The following is a 19,142-nucleotide window of genomic DNA, read 5'->3' on the forward strand; positions in this document are numbered from 1 at the left end:
TGCTGGACGAATGTATAAATACAACAGATATGATGCAAAGCTGAGGCCTGTATGTTCAAGGAAAACATCCTGCAGCTAGCATTCATTTTTCAGATTCTGTATTTGAGCTGTATAAAGACTTCTAGACTTAAGAAATCACTGCACAAAGGCCTTAAGTTCAAAGGAAACAGACTAAAAAAACAGCACTAAAAAAAAGGCTTTCCACACATACTACGAGCTTCGTTTCATAATGGGGAAGTTAAAACATGCCTTGAATACTGAGAATTGATACTGTTTAAAGTTAACATGTATGAAATATGAAAGATCACACATCTGTATAATACCTGTTTTCCACATGCACTAAATCTGATCTAAGAAGTCTGGACACTCTGGCTGGAATAAGAGAGAAAAAGACCCAGAAGCTTTCCAATTTTGTCTTTAACCCATCTGACACATTCACTGTCTTATTCAAAGCATTACACTTTTAAACTGATTTAAATCAGATTTAATTTTCATTAACTCCACTCTGCTACTCATACTCTGCAAACGAAAATCTCACGATCTGCAAGCTGAGCAAAGATAGCAAGGACTATAAAGTGCTCCAGCTCAAGTAAAGAAGCAATCTACATTCTGCATAACTAAAGAAAATCCTAACTATTCAATTCTGCTCACTGCTGAAACACATAGAATACATTCCTACAAGTAACTAACTTGTCAGGTAATTTGTTTTTTTAAAAAGGAAAATCCTTTTTATGTGACTGAGTGAAGCGGCTCAGATTTTTATAGCATAAACCGCATTACATTTCCAACTCCATTTACAATTACCCTTCACAGACCTACCTTTTTCTCTACTATGTACATTTATCTCAAAAACTTTCTTCTCTTCTATATTCTTTCCCTTCTGAAAGATCAAAATCTAGGGAACAAGACTGCATTTTTGTTGTTTTGTTTCTTTTACTGTCCTCTAAATATTTTAGTGAGAAACATTTCACAGGATCACTATTATTTGAATTTTGCTACTGTTGATTACCCTACTCAAATCATTAGAACACATACATTTTGAGGACCTTTAATTCTCTAGGATCCCCCAAATTAAGGAGTGCAGGGCTAGGTCCCCCCAAAAGCCCCAAGCAGTACCAGGGTTTAAGAATACTTACCACAAAGCAACTAAAAGCAACAACATTTTTTAGATCAAAACCTTTACTGCTTTGTGCATTACAAATCATTTACATCAGAAAGACGGGTGTTAAACACCTTGGAATTGGAAAAGTAGTATTTCATACTACTTTGCACAAGTCTTGAAGACAGCAAAAGATTCAGGACTGTAGAAAAATCAGGGTCATATTTCTCCTCTTCAGCAAATAAAATGGTATCACCTCATTTCTCCAATCAGACAGGATGTAATTCAACATGCTAACCTGCCAAGAAGTTTGATTGGGGTTTTTTTGTTTGTTTTTTTAAATTGGGTTTGTTTTGTGGTGTTGAATTCATCTTGACATGTTATTAGATGGAAAGATGTTATTAGCAAGGAACAGAGAACTATACTGAGAATGAAAGTTCAACAATGCTAATATGCTGCAAGCCTTATGCTAAAGTCTGATTTTGACTTGTAAAGTAAGCATTTTCCTATCTATTTCAGTTACTGGGCCCAATCTGGTAAATGCAGCCTGAGCAAAACCAACCAAACAACCACAACCTCAGTAAGAATATGTACGCTGCTCCTTCTGCCTTTTCCCCAACAAACAGCAGACTATTCACCTGGATGTGGAAAGTCCTTCCAAAGGAAGGGATTTGGACCAAGACATTCCATCCTCCCAGGCAGGTGATCTGACTGCTTACTTATAGGGTGTTATGGAGGGGACCCTAATCTCTCCTGCCAAACTATACCTAATAAATCTATCAGTTATTCATTTTGTCAGAAAGAGACAACTACCCTTTCCTTCCTCCACAATCCTGGAAGTAAGAACTAACAGTATTCTCCTGGGATATGGAATATATAAGTACTTTCTCCAATAACTATACAAAGTGGAAGAGCTACAACATTAAATGACTGAAGATTTTCTTTCCTCTGTGAGCATTAAAAACTATAGCACATTTTTATTCAATAATCACCAGATTCTTAGAGAAATCTCAATTAATTGAGTTTCTCACTTCATATAGTCTGGGATCCTGTTGAACATCTCAATTACAGCATTTACAAAAAACTTTCTAAAATTCCAGGACTTGTTGAAAAAAACCCAGAAATATGCAATCACAGAAGGAGCTGCAAAATGAAATAAAATCTGAAAAAATACATTTAAAATTTTGTTGTATACATTCATGATGACAAGGATTTTGTTACCTAACATTCATGATGTTATCGCTAACACCCCAGAAACAGATTGGCAGAGAGACAAAAATTCACCTTACCCATAATCATCAATCAGGTGGGAACCAAGCACTACAACATCAAGCTCAAAGAACTGTGGTTCTGCCTTTATACCAAACATAATGGGAGCTAATTTTGAATAATCAGCACGGTTGCAAGTAGCAACGCAAACACGAAGTTTGTGGTTGTTACCATTCTTCTCCATGACTTCCTTTTGTTTCTGCTTTGAAAGATTCTTGAAATACACTTCCTGAAATAAAGGGGGGGGGGGGAGAAAGAAGCAACATTAATAATGATTTTTATAGCAAGTACATGGTACACTTCATGAAAGGCATACAGAAGTGCAGCCCAGAACTGTGACACATACTAACTCATCCATTGATAAAAGACAGTACCTATCATTAGAAGATTTTAGAAAAGGACATTTATATTTTCTTTTTAGTTAAAGCTTACTTAATTTTAATACCTCTATTTCTGTAAATAATATATAAAAATTCTATATAAACAATATTTAAGTAATAGGAAGTTCAACTGTAATTAAATAGTAAACTACTTTTTCCTGTTCAGATGGAAACTTCTGAAACATTGATGCCTTAGTAAGTGAAATAACCTCATATTCCAAAACCACAGAATGGAACAAACAGCTAAAAGATACATTCACTGACAGACTCTCTGAACAAAAAGATAAAGTTTTTACCTCAGTCAGTTTATGTACCTGTTAAAAACACTTTGGTGAGGTAAAGTGAGTTAAACATTAACTTCTAAACCCTTCCATACTGTTTTGCGGGCCAAAGTACATCAAGATATTCAATAATACAAAATTAGGTTACAATAAGACAACAACTTTTAGGAACAAGTAGACAAATAAGGGTGATGATTATCACCAGGCAATTTGGAGGCTATTGAAAAAAAAAGTTTCTGACAATTGAAATGCCACAGAAACGCAGTATTTTCGCAAGCAACATCAAGAGTTATTTTAACAAGACATTTTCTCTAACCAAATTTAACAACTTTAGTAGCTGATTAAACTATGTAATAATTTTTAATGTTTACCCATCCTCTGTTTACCATTTTGCCTTGATGTTTTTATTGTGGGTTTTGTTTCCATTTAGCAATTGGAAAAAACATTTCAGAGAAAAAGAAAAGCCTATTAAAATAGTATACAGCAGTGACTCCCCCTCAAACAGAAATTACTAAATTGGTAGCAGAGCATATCAGACCAGCTATCTATAAGCTTATTGTTGTCCTCCTTCCAAAGATAACTGTATTTTAGGTAAGTACCATCTTTTCAGTATGAAATCTAACATTGTGTCAGATTTTTACTACAGTTTAATGGCAAGTAAACTTTTTCCATATTAATGCACAAGGATTGCTCGTCTCTGACTCCGAGTATCAATCTCTCTACAGCTAGGGAAGCTCTTTCTGTGCAGCTCCTAAGCAAGCATGACAATATTGACATACAATGTCATGCTCCTTTTATATTGCATTTCATTTTTGTCAGTAAATTTTAAAGGAAAGGCTATTGTGACATCCCATTCTTATGAATCTTAAAATTTAGCAACTTTTCAAAGATTACCCTATTTTAAACACAGATTAGTTTAGGTTTTATCACAGATAATGAAACGATGTTTTGGTGTAATGTTAGGGTGATCACGAATCTATCCCAAGTTGTCAAAGGTAAGAGATGTTTCTAGTCTCCGCTTGCTATCCACTATGGCTCTGCAAAACTATGATTGGCAGTGATGTTTTTCCTCCAACAGCCATGATTCCTGATTTTACACTACCTTTCAGAATAAAACTGAAGTGGCAAAAAGCAAAGATGGCTGCCATCACTAAACTCACATGAAATGGCACTTCTCATTTACTGAAGCAAAGCAGCTATGGCTACGCTAACCAACTTCAGTAAAATAGATACAATTTGGAATTTCAGCATTTGATTACTATCAGGACAAATTAAGCTGACTTCTATGGATTCAGTCATGAAGTGATAGATATCCTTCATTTGAATTTACATTTGAACCTTACTTCAAATGGTCAGATGATAATCCTTCCGGCAAATTATCTCCTCATGCTGAAAGCATCTGCAGTTACGTATCACAGTATATACGATAACTGTTTTAATTTAATCTTGTCTTTTTTTTTTGTCCAACAGGCTTGAAATATTTTAAAAGTATATAAGAAATTCAGTACCTCATTTTGAAAATGTAGAGGGAGTACTTTGCAGGATTTTAGATGCTGTATAAAGGTAGATCAGAGAGCATGTTATCCTGTATCAACGAGGGAAACCTGAAACCACATTAGCTAGATTCAGATCTGACTGAACCACTGCTTTCTCGTTTCTAAAACAACCTCTTTTTGGAGATCACTCTGAGCAGGACATCCTGTCATTGCATATGTAAAAACAGCCACTAATTCAAATAAAAATCACATTCAAGATGTGAGGGCCACTTCTGACATCCCTATAAGCTTATCTTTGAAACTGCATGAATGTTAGTATAATTAGAAGCAAATCTCTCACAAGACTGCATATTCTATACTATATAAACTGAGAAGCCAAAGTCAAAGGGCACTGAATGAGGAAGTGACAAAGTGAGTTTACCCAAAGCCTGCTTACTTCAAGTTATCTGAGCTAGAACCATCAGTTCTGACCCTCTGACAAAGTAGTTATCTTTTCATTTATGCAAAGCAGGCTTTTAAGAAGTATAATAGTTTTCTGTCCCCCATGATCTTCAAGCAGTGTCTAAAATTCTAGAACCTTTCAATCCAAATCCAGAAAATACCATCTCCTGAAATATTGTCTGTAAATTATTAAAAAAAAAAAAAAATCTCATGGTTCACCATAACTACAGATCTACCAGAAGTGAACTGCTAGATCACACATCTTTCCGGCCACACAGATCACATTTAATTACAGTTGCTATGGGCTGCAATAATGGTCTCTTGAAATAATTTCAGAGATACATGTGGAGATACTTCAAAGGCATATGAACTGACCAGAATCAAAAAGCAATTCATGTTATTTGAGCATTTCAACTTCTGTTAACATTAAGTTTCAGCAAGCCCCAAAGCAGAATTATTTTTAGTACTGCCTTAAACCTCTGTAACACAATAGTTTCAAAACCTTGCAAATAAGCCACACACAGGCCTTGGTGCAGACACAGTTCTTCTACTGCTGTCAGTTTTAACACGTTTTTCTGAAGAACCAAAATATTTACCCTAGCAAAAGGACTGAAAACAATCTAATATGTGTTAACTACATGAGGAATATTTTTTTACGTGTTTCATGTAAAGAAAAATATTGCTACATCACAGTTTAAAAAGACAGAATTCTAGCTTGACTCTGACTTATTCTGAACCTGTAAATGCAAAAATAATTCTGTATTTTCAGATAGTATTCACTGTCAACGTAGTGGCAAAGTCCCTTCACTAACAGTATATTCCTTCAAGCAGAGCTGTAATGTCCTAGCTACATAATTTTAAGTTTGTTACCACTATGATTTTAGAATTTAAGAGGTTTTTCAGGCGAATCACTCTTTTCAGAACAGTTCACTGAAATTCTTTTAAGTAATTAATCACTAACAGTTGCCTCCTAATTTCTAGGTGTTTGATGGTATACTGAATTTGATCTACACAGCCTTCTCTAGTCCGGAATCTTCCTGTTCCAAGGTCTACATCTTCCACCTTGCTGGGACTAGTAATCTTCAGCAGAAAGGAGAAGAAATAAGAATGCTCCATGAAGGGCTACTTGAAATAATTAATCTCTACTTGTTTTAGTCTACTGCTCTTCCATACCCCATCTTAAGGCTTTTAGAGGTTCAAGGACTTTTTAAGACAGCAGAATTCTGGGCCAGCTTTTACAGCAACCAAGTAGCTACTATTCCTGTCAGCAGTCTCAAGTGCATGAGACACCCCTTTATCAGTGTTTCACAAATAATACCGTCTGTATATTCGACATTCACATTTCTAAAGCAATGATTTTTAAAATCAAAGAGCCTGGAATACTCCTCTTTGCAATCTCTGCACATGCTTGCGTGCTTGTGGAGTCATTCCATCTTCTCATTTGTTTCTCTGTGTGGTATGTATATAGGCTATTCTGTCCAAAACTCTTCCCACACCATGTACTAGTATGTGTATTCATGCCACTCTACTCATGGGGCCATTGCTTCTGTATTGCCCATATGCACACACATGTGGGGCCTATTGCTGCAGCCCTATGCTGGTGGCCATATACAAAATCAAATCTTTCAACAACCCCCCTGAACACATCAGTGCAAGTGGAAAAGCATTCTGTAACCTTGCGTATTTGTTTCTTGTCTCACCCTGTGCACATGTTACCCCATGCTAAGGTGAGAAACCCTTCCCACCACTTCCCCCCACAAATGGGATCAACCTCTTCACTGCCTGCCTTCTTTATGTGTACATGGGATCACCCCCTCTACACCTCTCAAGTATATAGATAGATTTATTACCCAAGTGAAGGGTCTGCCCTTCTGTACCTCCTTTATTCCACATCTGCAAAGTATCATTCCCGATGTACACCCCCAATACACACTAGCACACACTTCTGCATGGAAAACCTTTCTGCCATGCAACTTACGTGTGTGCACATATCCATGTGCAGGGTCATTTCCTCTATAGGCCCGTTAAATCCGTGTGTGCAAGGACAGTCCCTCAACACACCTCCAATACGCAGAACTGCACACATGCCTTTCTGTGGTCAATCCTTCCATTTTCCCCCCATTTGCACATGTGTATATACCCACACCTAAGGCCATTCTCTTTATTCCCTCGGAAAAGACTCACGTGCACCTTTCCATGTGCAGTATCTCCCCTAGACGCATCCGTGCACACACGCCTTGGCAAGGCCGTTCCCGCTGAACTCCGCAACATACCCGTGCACATACTCCCGGCGCAGGTCCCCCCGCTGCATACCTCGCCGCACAGGTGTGCGTACGCCCAGCCCGCTGCCCCCAGCGCTCACCCTCACAGCAGCGCCACGGACGCATGCGCACCCGCCCCCAGCCCTGCGCCGGCCGCGGCGCGCAATAAAGCCTACGCACAGCCGGCGGAGCTCTTCCCGCCCGATGACGCCCCGGCGCCGGGGCGCGGCCACCGGCGGCTCTGCAGAGCTTCTGCAGCGCTCCTGCCACCCTCCCCCCTACTTCCCCCGGGCCGGTAAGGCGATGCCGCGCGACCTTCCCCGCCCAGCAGCACGACCTGAGCGGCCCCAGTTTCTCTGGGCCCCCAGGCACCCCGCGTAGGCCAAGCCAGGCCAGCGTGACCCCATCTCACGATCACCTCACCCCACAGCGACGACGCTGGAGCTTGGCTCATCAAACGCCGAACCGGGACGAAAACCCCGCCCTCAGCAGGGCGGTCCCGCCCCTCCCGCCTCCGCGGAGGGCTGGGGGCGGGGCGGATGGGCCCAGTTGAGCGGGCTTTCACCAGGCTGATAGGCGTCCTACAGCTTGAAGCCAGCCGCGGGAGCCGGGGTCTCTTCTCTTGGCCTGGCACTGAACACCTTCTGCTGCGGGCGTCTGCGGAGTGACGGGGTAGCAGCCCTGAGCAGCGTCGAGCTGGACGTCTCCCTGGCAAAGGACTGAGCATGGGGCTGTTCGTGGTAGTGTTTGTAGGGTCATGTGCTGGTTTGCTTCTGTAGTGAGGAACTGTATCCTTATCTCAGGACAGCCTCTTGCTCTTGGTTTATATATGGAATAACGTGATGCAATACGCATCAGAGCAATGCTGTTAAAACTGCTTTAGTGGGGATTACCATCATGTTAAGAGCTTTTAAAATGAGGGCTGTCAGAAAACTATGAACTATGAGGTTGCCTGTACGAGGTGCAAAGTGAGGACAGGCACAGCCCACAGCAATGCATGGAAGAATAAGGAGGTTGCCTGATCTTGCAGGCTGTGAGGAACTATAGCCCTGTATGGTTAGAGCACCTGCCTGTAGCTCAGAGAGTTTTCAGGCATGCTGCAGAATTCTATTACTTTGGTGTTAATTCAGCCAAGAATGCCTGCTCCTTAAATCCTGTTGACTCCACTGGCAAGTGACACAATCAAGAGAGCTGTTAAACCAGCTGTCAAGTCTTGCTGATCATCTGTCTTTCAGTGGATTGTAAGAGATTTGTCTTGTTTCCTCACACTGAATGTGTTTTGGGGTCAAAGTGGTCTCTTACTAGTGAGACTACTGTGACTTGGATCCTAGTTCAATACCCTAGGCATCATGTGTGACAACAACAACCTATGCCCACTATATTTTGCTATGGAAGCACCAAAACAAAACGTTTAGGTAGCTGGTGGCACACAATCCCAATAAAATGAGAATTCTTCACCCACTTTTCTCCCTCTGATAGATCTCATGTTTGTGTGGCTGAAATGTGACAGTCTAACGTGGTACAGTCTGATCAAGCCTGTGCCGCATTCAGCTTTTTGGTACCTGCACTCTGACATAGTTTTTCAGTCCAAATTGTATCTTTGTTCATCCATATAATATCTGAAGTGTCTCAAATCCCTTCTGCTCTCACCCTCTATGTCTCAAGAAAATTAGCCTTAATGGTGACTCCTTGTCTGACATACCTAAAAGAAAATAGAGGCAAGGAATTGGAATGGTTGTCTTCCTGTCCTTTACTAGGGAGAAAAAGTTGACTTTCTACCAGTTATAAATATTTGTTTAGAAAGGCTTTGAGGAATAAACACTGAAATCTCCCAACTAAAAAAAGATCTTAAATAGGAATTATGGTGATTTGAAATGTAAAGTAAAAAACCTTTAAGATTTGCCCTTGGGAATTTAAAACTCTGAATTGACCACTCTCCAAGAGAAATAGAATATCTTATGCTGATGTTCAGAAAGTCCTGGGACAGCTGTGGTCCAATGAGTCATAGCTCTTCAAAGCCTCAGTGTTTTGAGAATATTGCAACACACCCACTTCTCAAATTACCAGGGATCTTAACTTGAAATACTGACCAGAGGTACTAATAGCAACTGGAAGGCACCTTAGGTCCAATTCATGTCCCACTTAAGTTGTTTTCATTGTTCTCTGCATCACTAGATTTTCTTTACGCATATTGCACGTTGCTTAGAAACCTATGTGCATTCTAGAAATGTCATTATAAGTAAGTTTGAATTGTCTCCTCTAAATGCTTTTGGGTTATGATAAGCTCACCAGTCTACCTACAGCTGGTTTCACTGAAACAAAATGCTGAGCCTGAATCATATTTGAGCATGAGTGTATGAAAGTGTGTATATATTTACAAATCCTGAATTAAACTAGTACTTATGTAGCTAGAAGCAAATGCACTGAGAGTTAATTATTCTTACAACAGCATCTATGCATCTCTTGATATGTTTTTTCCAGAAGTGTTCTAATGGTGTTTCGGCATCTTGCAGCACAAGCTGCAGAAGGGGGAATGTTTATGCTCCTTTTGGTTATTTCTCCCCCACAGACCTTGTGTATTACATAAATACGATGAAATTTATCTTGTGTGAGTAAGCCCTGCCCCAAGTCTCTCCAGCAGGAAGACAAACGCTATCCAGAAAGGTGAGATGGGAGGAGAAGCTTCAGCCCATAATCTGCCTGCTGCTGTCAGTCTTACCCTTTACTGCTCAGAATCTTCAATGATGCTGTGAAGATGGCCTGCTGTCCTTGCCAGACAGTACTGAGGCTCATTAGAAGAGTAGAGTCTCAGTGTTTACATTAATTCATTGGCCCTATCCTCACCAAAAAGCTGTGCAGAAATGGTAACACCCATGCAGAGAAATACTGGAGATGATGAGCTTATTTCTTTCTAGAGAGGTCATGCTGCTTAAGATTTGAACAGAAGGACCAAGATCATCTGTTTTGGTTTTCAGCTGGCTGAAAGATCAGACTCTTTGGAAACCTACCCCAAAAGAGGTGAAAGATGCTAAACTGTGGTCTGAGAAGGGATTTGTCAGTGCATGACTATGTTCAGGAGATGGATAGTGTGGACAGACAGTCAGCAGTACTGTGATCTTCTGCACTGGGGCTAAGCACCATGTTACTTCTTACCTCCCGAAAGTAAAGTAATGTGTCTTTTTAAATCAACATCTACATGAGGTGGAGCTTTAATTACTTTTTTCCTTAACTCTTAATTTACATCCATTTTATTAATGTCAAAACCAGCTGCTGACTGTAAGAAAAGGAAACCTTGGGCTAAGATTTTCAAAAGCAACTAGAATCACAAAATCACAGAATCATGTAGGTTGGAAAGGACCTTGAAGATCATCTAGTCCAACCATTAACCTAATATTGACAGTTCCCAAGTACACCATATCCCTAAGCGCTATGTCGACCCGACTCTTAAACACCTCCAGGGATGGGGACTCCACCACCTCCCTGGGCAGCCCATTCCAATGCCTAACAACCCGTTCTGTGAAGAAATGCTTCCTAATATCTAGTCTAAACCTTCCCTGGCACAACTTGAGGCCATTATCTCTTGCCTATCGCTTATTACTGGGTTAAAGAGACTCATCCCCAGCTCTCTGCAAACTCCTGTCAGTTGTAGAGGGCGATGAGGTCTCCCCTCAGCCTCCTCTTTTCTAGACTAAACAACCCCAGTTCCCTCACCCGCTCCTCGTACGACATGTGCTCCAGACCCTTCATCAGCTTTGTTGCCCTTCTCTGGACACGCTCGAGTAATTCAATGTCCTTTTTGTAGTGAGGGGCCCAAAAATGAACACAATCATCAAGGTGCGGCCTCACCAGTGCCGAGTACAGGGGTAAGATCACTTCCCTGTCCCTGCTGGCCACGCTATTTCTGATGCAAGCCAGGATACCATTGGCCTTCTTGGCCACCTGGGCACACTGCTGGCTCATGTTCAGCCGGCTGTCAGTCAACACCCCTAGGTCCCTCTCTGACTGGCAGCTCTCCAGCCACTCCTCCCCAAGCCTGTAGCGCTGCTGGGGGTTGTTGTGGCTGAAGTGCAGCACCCGGCATTTGGCCTTATTGAAACTCCTCCAGTTGGCCTTAGCCCATTGCTCCAGCCTGTCCAGATCTCTCTGCAGAGCCTCCCTACCCTCAAGCAGAACAACACTCCCACCCAACTTGGTGTCATCTGAAAACTTACTGAGGGTGCACTTGATCCCCTCTTCTAGATCATCAGTAAAGATGTTAAACAGGAGTGGCCCCAAAACCGAGCCCTGGGGGACACCACTCGTGACCGGCCGCCAACTGGATTTAACTCCATTCACCACCACTCTTTGGGCCCGGCCATCCAGCCAGTTTTTTACCCAGCAAAGCGTGTGTCCATGTCAATTCTGTACTGTCCAGCCTATGACACTTGAAAGCAACTTGAATTTTAATGATAAGACTCATAGTGCTTTCAGAAGAGCAGGTCCTTCTGACAGCCAAACTGATAACTTTTGAAGATTCTGGCACAATAGTGCTCAGCTGCTGTGAATGCACTCCATTATGAGTATTCTTTATAGGAAAAGACCAAGTAACACATACTACATGATATAAGGAGAATATAAACAGATACACATAGCAGGGAAAGCATAACAAGTTATTACCTTCCTGCGTTTTCCTGTTTGTTCTTCCCAGATGAGCTGTGCAGTTAATAGCAACTGTAAGCAACCACAGGAGTATGTTAGCTAGGCCAGTATCACATCATGGGCTTGCTGCTTTTATTTGATGTTTCAGAGAAAGGGAAGACATGGAGGATAAGACAATGACATACATGCCATGCAAAGGTAAATCTGGGGTTTTATTCTCCCCTCACCACAACACAGATCTCTCACATCTTTGCTCAGGGTCTTATGCTTGCACAAAAAGGGGACCTGCATGTAGGTAAGATTGTTAGGCACAGAATTACCGGCTAAGGGAAAGGAAATCCAAAACTATGTGAAAATTTGTTCATTGTCTCAGGGAGAATATGTGTCCAAAGAAGAGCAACGAAGCTGGTGAAGGGAGCTGTCTTATGAGGAGATGCTGAAGGAACTGGGGTGGTTTAGTCTGGAGAAAAGGAGGCTGAGGGTCAACCTTATTGCTCTCTACCTGAAAGGAAGTTGTAGCGAGGTGGGTATCAGTCTCTTCTCCCAAGTAACAAGTGATAGGAAAGAGAGGAAATGGCCTCAAGTTGAACCAGGGGAGGTTTAGATTGCATGTTAGCAAAAATTTCTTCACCCAAAGGGTTATCAAACTGGAACAAGCTGTGCAGGGAAGTGGTGGAGGTACTGTCCCTGGAGGTATTTAAAAGATGTGTAGACATGACGCTTAGGGACAGGGTTTAGTGGTGGACTTGGTAGTGTTAGGTTAACAGTTGGACTCGATGTGTGTTTTCCAACCTAAATGATTCTATCATTCTACATTGAAATCAGGTGCATCAAAACACCAGGTAACAAGCAGAGTTGTGAATCTCATTGAAATAACTAGGAATTAGCTAAAAAGTATCACAGGATTTTTTTTTAGAGCTGCCGATGTTCTATAACAGATTGACAGCCTCTTTTTTCTTATTGGAAAGATGGCATATGCTGATGTCTGGTGTATTACGATATAATTGCATCTGCTTATATCCTATAAAATTTGAATCATGTTTCCAGTAACTAGCTAGAGTCATAGGATGCAAAAGAGTCATGGTATGAAAAGCAACCTCCATTCTAGGGAATTGCTTGGTCAGGGGTTGGGGGTGCAAAGCACTGGAAGGAATACTGATAACCTCAATAGGATTTTTTTTCAGTTTGTTCAGTCTCTAACAACTTGAGCCTTTACCTTAATTTCATGTGAAGAAAATCAAAAAACTTCTTTCCCACTCCCTCTCTCTAAAAATAAAACAGTGGAACTGACCCACTTTTTGCTGTTACCATGTGATTCACTCTGCTTGTGTGACCTGTTTAATCCTTCAAAAGGGTCTATTTTTTTTATTTGGATTAAAACCTCTGAAGGTTATGGTTTTTCTATTTCTTCTGAAGCTCCACTACTGTTCAGTCCTACTGGAATAAACATGATTGCTATTGCTGATTGTTGACACACATCAAACAGCCACTAGGGAATATGACACAGTTCAACATACCCAAGCTGGCTTCAAACCAGTTGGTCTTGAACAATGATGGCAACCAAGGCAGGGGTGATTGTTGTGGTGGAATTCTTTCTCTTACTGTGCTGATGCCTGTGCTGTGCATCTAAACCCCTTCTTTGATCAGTAGACAACATGGTTTACTTAAAACAACTTGAGGTATATTCAGACAGGAATGAATAGAGCTGCTGTACATTCTCAGAGTATCTGGACAAAAGCCAGCAAGTAATCAGCTTGATTGGAAGCTGTCATCACTAGGTAAGAACAGTGGGTAAGTTTGCCAAATACCAGATCCCAGTTTCCGCCTCAGCTACAGGTGGGAGAGTTATTTGTTACGCATACTTGGTTGAGGAAACCATGCGGAAGAAATAAGCACGTTATCTGGATGCAAATGGCTCTCATGTGAAAGACCAGAAAGCAAGTTCTGTTAAGCTTTCTCAGTTCTGGTTACTTTGGGCTTTTATCCCAAGTTGTTTATATTGCTTTAAGGAGGCAAGTTTGCAAGACTGAGCTTAAATCTCTACCCATCTTTCAGTGGAAGCTAAACCTACATTGTTTCTGCTTCATTCCTACTGTATTACCACAATTTTAAAGATGGAAGATACCAAAATTACCATACTCCAGTAATGCTGTGGTTCTAATCTTGTGTTCTGATGTACACCATGCAGCCCTCTCTCCTCACTCCAATCTTCCTTTCAGCAGGTGTAAAGAAACTAAGGGTGGATTGTGTTGCCTGTCCAGACAGAAGCAGCTGTGCATGTAGGTCCGTGAAGACTTGCAAGCTCTAACAAAGGTGCAAGAGCGGTGCTGTCTTGGAGCAGGAAGTCCATCAGGCCAGAAGCTGGGAGAAAAGAAGGGGAGGAGCCAGAAACTATCCTCTAGTGATAAGACTGCCTAATTTTTCCACTTAAAATTGACATACAGTGTTGAAAAGAAAATTAAATGGCTGGCAGTAAGGAGGAATACTGGATCAAACTCTGGCCTCTTGTCACTATTAATAAATACATCCTTGTTGTGAATAGGTCTAGAGGTCCCTGTTTGCCATTCTTGTCCAACTAGTATCTCTTTCTTACATCTTTCTTATCCCTTTTGAGGCTGTGTGGTATCCTACTTGCATGCAACTGTGTTTTCAATGTGACTGTTGGCTTACAAATATTTGAAATATTATGTCTTCACTGGTAGTTCATAATTTCTAATTTTAAGGGGTACAAATGCTACTACATAATTAAAAAAGAAATCTGTTAAGCAGAGATCTAATATCAGGACTAAAGAATGCTAATAGTAATCATGTATTTCCACCTTTTTTCCATATTAAAATAACTTGGTTTGTGTGTAGTTTGTGGACTTTGGCTATTAACTGCACTAAGACAAAAAAATGTGTAAAAGAAGAAAATGTGGTTGTAAAGATGGTTACAGTACAAAGCATATAATCAGTTTACAGTTGCAAAGACAGATAAGGAAAATTTGAGAGACAGAGAATAGAAAATCAGTAAAGAAGTGTAGCTGTAGTTGTTCACTAAGTAAAGGGTAAATCCTGTCTTGGAAGCTTGTAGCACATGAAGTATCATTAGCTGAGTTATTCAAGTGTCTTCTTTAATCATGTGACCTTTAGAGCAATCTTAAATCCCTAACTATTACATGGCTATTATATTTTCCTGAAAAAATTTCAGATTTTTCCTTTGAAGAAGCTTGCAAGGATGTAATGGAAGGCTCAAATGCCAGTCAAAAGCACAGTGTTTTCAGTATCAGGCATTACACAAAAGTACATCTTTGTTTTTAAATCTGGGTCAAGAATGAAATGTCCTCATTTTTTGTTTGGAGTATCTATAGCACTTATTTTCATTACCAGCAATCTTCAGAAACAGTTTTGTTTGTTTTTTCAGGCAACAAGCAAAAGTCAAGGAAAAATAAAAACAAGCAGAGAGTTTTAAAAGAGGTACTATCTCTGAAGAGTGTATAGAAAGCTTTCAACCAACAAACCTTCTGTAAATGTGCTTTACTTGGACAGGAAGCCAGGACCTTGTAAATGATGAAAAGCAAATCTCTGGAGTTCAGGATGACATTTAGGAAAGAAAAAAACCCTACACATTAAATGGCCATTTACTTATTTCCTTCCTTCTCTTTGATACTTATCTGGAAAAAAAGTCACATGAAGAGCATCTGAGTCAGCTGTTATTCTGACTCAACTTTCATGATAGTCTAATTTTCTCACTGGATTTGCTACCCATGTTCTTTTATTAAAGCTTTGATTTAGTACTCGATATTTTAATGAAATATAGTCCAGAATTACAAAGAAATAAAAGCAACTGCTAAAATATTCCCTGATGTTGCAGGAAAAGCAACATCTCCCAATAGATGTTCTAACTTCAACACATATGCTCATAGGCTATGCACACATGCCCAGAGTGCCTCTGGGAAAGACCACACACCATTGAGAGACTAGCAATTTTCCTAAGGCCCTCGATGTACCAGGATGTAGGAGTTTACTCAGAATCATGTGGTTACAGATCACTTTCTGACTGGCCTGGCTGCTGAGGCAGTATTTATTAGAAACTCAGCCTGAATGTCCCTGCCATGTGGCTAGTGAGACTTCATGTTATGAGAGGCTCCCCCCTCTTACCTTTCCTGTGCTTTCTGAAACCTTGGGTATCTCTGAAAAGCAGTTATGAAATACTGACATTGTGTATCATGCTCTCATGCCTGTATTTTCTCATACAAAGTTCTACGATCCACCTCAATCTTTTTGCAATGAAATTGTAAGAAAAAGCATCAAATTTGAACAGGATTTTCAAAAGGACATTTTGTATTTCCAAAATACTTAGTGGGAAAATCACTGTGATTGGCTTCTACCACATGAAATCATGCTGGTTTATGGAAAAGATTACAGGGATGCTTGACTCTACCCTGGTCTCTATTTTACACTACCCATAAAAATCCCCTTTCCCTGAGCAGCACAGTGGTGATGGGAATCTCCTCTCCTTAATTATTTCCTTAGTGTGGGCTGCCAACATCCTTACTTGCTAAAGTTCTCCAAGCTGCAGGTAGACTTCTTAAGTATAATATGCTAAAGGAGCAATGCACTAGGGGTAAAAAATCTTCTGGTAGAAGAGTGCTTCCAAGTCAAAAAGTCTTTTAGTTTTTGTGTACTAACATTCTAATATAAAGCCTTGGGGGACATGCAAACATTAAGTGCCCTTGATTTCCTTAATATGAATTAATAAGCTTTGTTAACTTTCACTTCTGTCCCTAAGTTGCTTTACTCTTTAGCGTCTCATGTACTGACACAGTGATGTCACATTTGGCCTCAGAGCACCACAGGGAAACACTGCTACAAGAGGGCAAAAAATGTCAATTTGTTACTTAAAAATAAGAACAACGGACAAATTTTCAGTGCTTGTTGAAAATCCATATCTTTAAAGCCTAAATCTGAGTCCTAGATAGATGCCTTCATTGGACAATATCCAAGGTGATGATATTTCTCAGCACATCCAGATCTCAGGGAGACCTGGAACCAAATCCGAAGCCAAAACTGGCTGGGAGGCAAGACGAAAGGGAGGATATGTTAAAAAACACTTCAGAGAAAGAGGCATTTCCAGCTGACCTGGTAAGACATTCATATTCAAATAGCACAGGCCTTCTTTGCATAATAGGCACACACCTTTTGTTTTGTGTTTTGGCAGACATCACCTTTTCCACACCCTTCCTACATGCAGAGAGCCATATCCCCCTGGTAGATTAAAACAGCTGACAGGCAGCCACAAAACCTGCTCTACAGGTGGCAAAGTGATCAGCCTGGGGCACAGTATCAGCAGAATTTCTTCCTGCAGTGGGAGTGCTGGCCAAGGGGCAAGGAATCAGGACCATCCCAGGAGGGCTTGGCTGTCTCTTTGGCCCTCTCTCCAGTGCCACCTTCCCAACTTGTCTGGACTTGCTGTCCTTCTCCCTGCTCTATACCTCTCCTCTGCCTTTCCCTCAATGTTGTGTTCACTTCACTTGTTAGTTGAATGCCTTGTGAGAAAACCGACCTAAAAAATGACCCTACTCAAGCCCACTTGTTACCCTGCCTGCGTTCACATCTCTTCTATCCCCTGTCCATATCCTGCTTGAATGTGAATCCTTTGAGGGTCCATGACTATGCCTGTACAGCACCTGGCATGCTGAGGCCATTCCTCATTGCCACCGCTACATCAGCAAAATAGAACTGATTAATAATCCTAAAATCCTGCTGAGACCACCCTACAGATAGTACCCCAACATGGGTGAGTCCAAACCTAATCTCTCCTCTCCCAAATAATATACAAGGGAAAAGGAATAGAGTGCTAGCTTTGGGAAAGTCACCAGCTTCTCATAGCTTGCTATGGACAGAATAATGAAAAGAGAATCCAGAGATAATGGGCACAAATGGGGAACCATTTAGCACTGTTCTCCGGAGAACTTCTAAATGCCCAGCACATTATCCGTCACGGCCACAAATCCCATATACGAGACCGAAAAAAGGAGGGACAGAGACAGGTCCCGCGTTGGCACCTGCCGTGGTAACCTCGTCGAGGGGCAGGGGAGCTCCTTCCCGGGTTTCACCATACGCCGGGTGCCGGCTCGCCGTCCCCCACAGGGCTGCCCTCGCCCGGGCCGCCTGTAGGCAAGGGCTCGGCGAAACGCTGCCTCCCCCGGGGAGGGCGCGGGTCGCCTGGCCGCTGCCCGGCGCCCCAGCTCGCTCACCTGCCTGGAGGACAGCCGCTGAGCAAGAGCGGCTCCCGCAGCCCCTGCACGTTGGGCACGCCCACAGACGGTCCCCCGCCCGCACCGCCGGGCCCTCACCCCTCGGGACCCCTGCCGGCGGGCAAGCGAAACCGCTGACTTACGTGGGGGCCGCGGGCGAGCGACTCCCGGTGCGGCGGCGCGTTGGTCCCCATGGCCGCCGGCGGGTCCCCGGCGCCGAGCGGCTTCCCAGGAAGCTCTGCTGCTGCCAAGCCGGGACCGCCGGGCCGCCGCGGGAGCGGCACCCGGAGCCGGGGCCACGCCGGGACCGCCCCACGCCGCAAGCACCGCCTCCGCCCGCCGCCGGGCCGGGGCCGCGCTCTGTGGTGGAAAGGCGCCGAAGGGTCGAGGGATACCGGGCTTCTGCCGGGACTTTCCGACTGTTATGGGAGGAGCCTGCGCCGAGCCGAGCCGGGGGTCGTCAGGCGTACTAGGGGTCAAGGCTTTAGCACTGCATTTACAGACGCCGTGCCGGTATCCCTGCTGGGCAACGTGGGAAGCGGGGAGCTGTACTCAGGATGCCTCGCGTTTTAGGCGGTATTGCCTCTTAATGTGTTTCTGTGTCTCAGGGAACTATTTCCCTGCTGGGTACCACCTGTGAACGCACAGCAGTTAGGAGATGCAGGCAGCCTTGCTGCTGCTAAGCCTACTCTGTGGATATTACTAGCTAGTATCGATGACAGTGACACCTTGTGTACATTGCCAAGCCTACCCAGATCCTTTCAGAACAGGAATCTGCAGCTGTTCCAAGTTCCAAGGCATGGAACTTGGGAAGCATGTATGGCACCTGCATCAAACAAGTGAGTCTTCCAAACACAGGTCTGGAAGATGACAAAAGCCTGAGCTTTAGAAGTATGATTCCAGCTTCTTCTTGGCTTCACATACACCCTTTCAAGGCTGTGTCTTGCTGTGGCTTGTTTGCAACTGTACCTCTGACCCCTTTCAGGTTGCAAGGGAGCCCTGCAGTCGCTCTTCTTACACAGGGCCCCGAGATGCTCT

The 19,142-nt window shown here is 42.4% G+C and overlaps 1 protein-coding gene across 7 annotated transcripts in view; it reads right to left on the minus strand.

Annotated features, from left to right (window-relative positions):
* The window catches only part of GNE (glucosamine (UDP-N-acetyl)-2-epimerase/N-acetylmannosamine kinase), a 30,230-nt gene extending 16,212 nt beyond the window's left edge, over nt 1-14,018 (minus strand). Inside the window, exons 1-3 of one of the 7 annotated variants that reach the window (XM_074812919.1) lie at nt 7,651-7,687; nt 4,538-4,633; nt 2,389-2,597 (exon numbers count right to left, since the gene is read on the minus strand). In XM_074812919.1, coding sequence (XP_074669020.1) covers nt 2,389-2,552 — 164 coding nt within the window. In that variant the 5' untranslated portion in view covers nt 2,553-2,597; nt 4,538-4,633; nt 7,651-7,687. Of the gene's footprint in view, nt 1-2,388; nt 2,598-4,537; nt 5,691-7,239; nt 7,259-7,279; nt 7,324-7,650; nt 9,600-13,999 lie in introns of those variants that run through there. The other 6 variants (XM_074812917.1, XM_074812916.1, XM_074812918.1 and 3 more) reach the window with 6 other exon arrangements.
* Nucleotides 14,019-19,142: the final 5,124 nt, after the last annotated feature.

This window comes from Strix aluco, chromosome Z, assembly GCF_031877795.1.
Source record: "Strix aluco isolate bStrAlu1 chromosome Z, bStrAlu1.hap1, whole genome shotgun sequence".
Classification (NCBI taxonomy): Eukaryota; Metazoa; Chordata; class Aves; order Strigiformes; family Strigidae; genus Strix; species Strix aluco.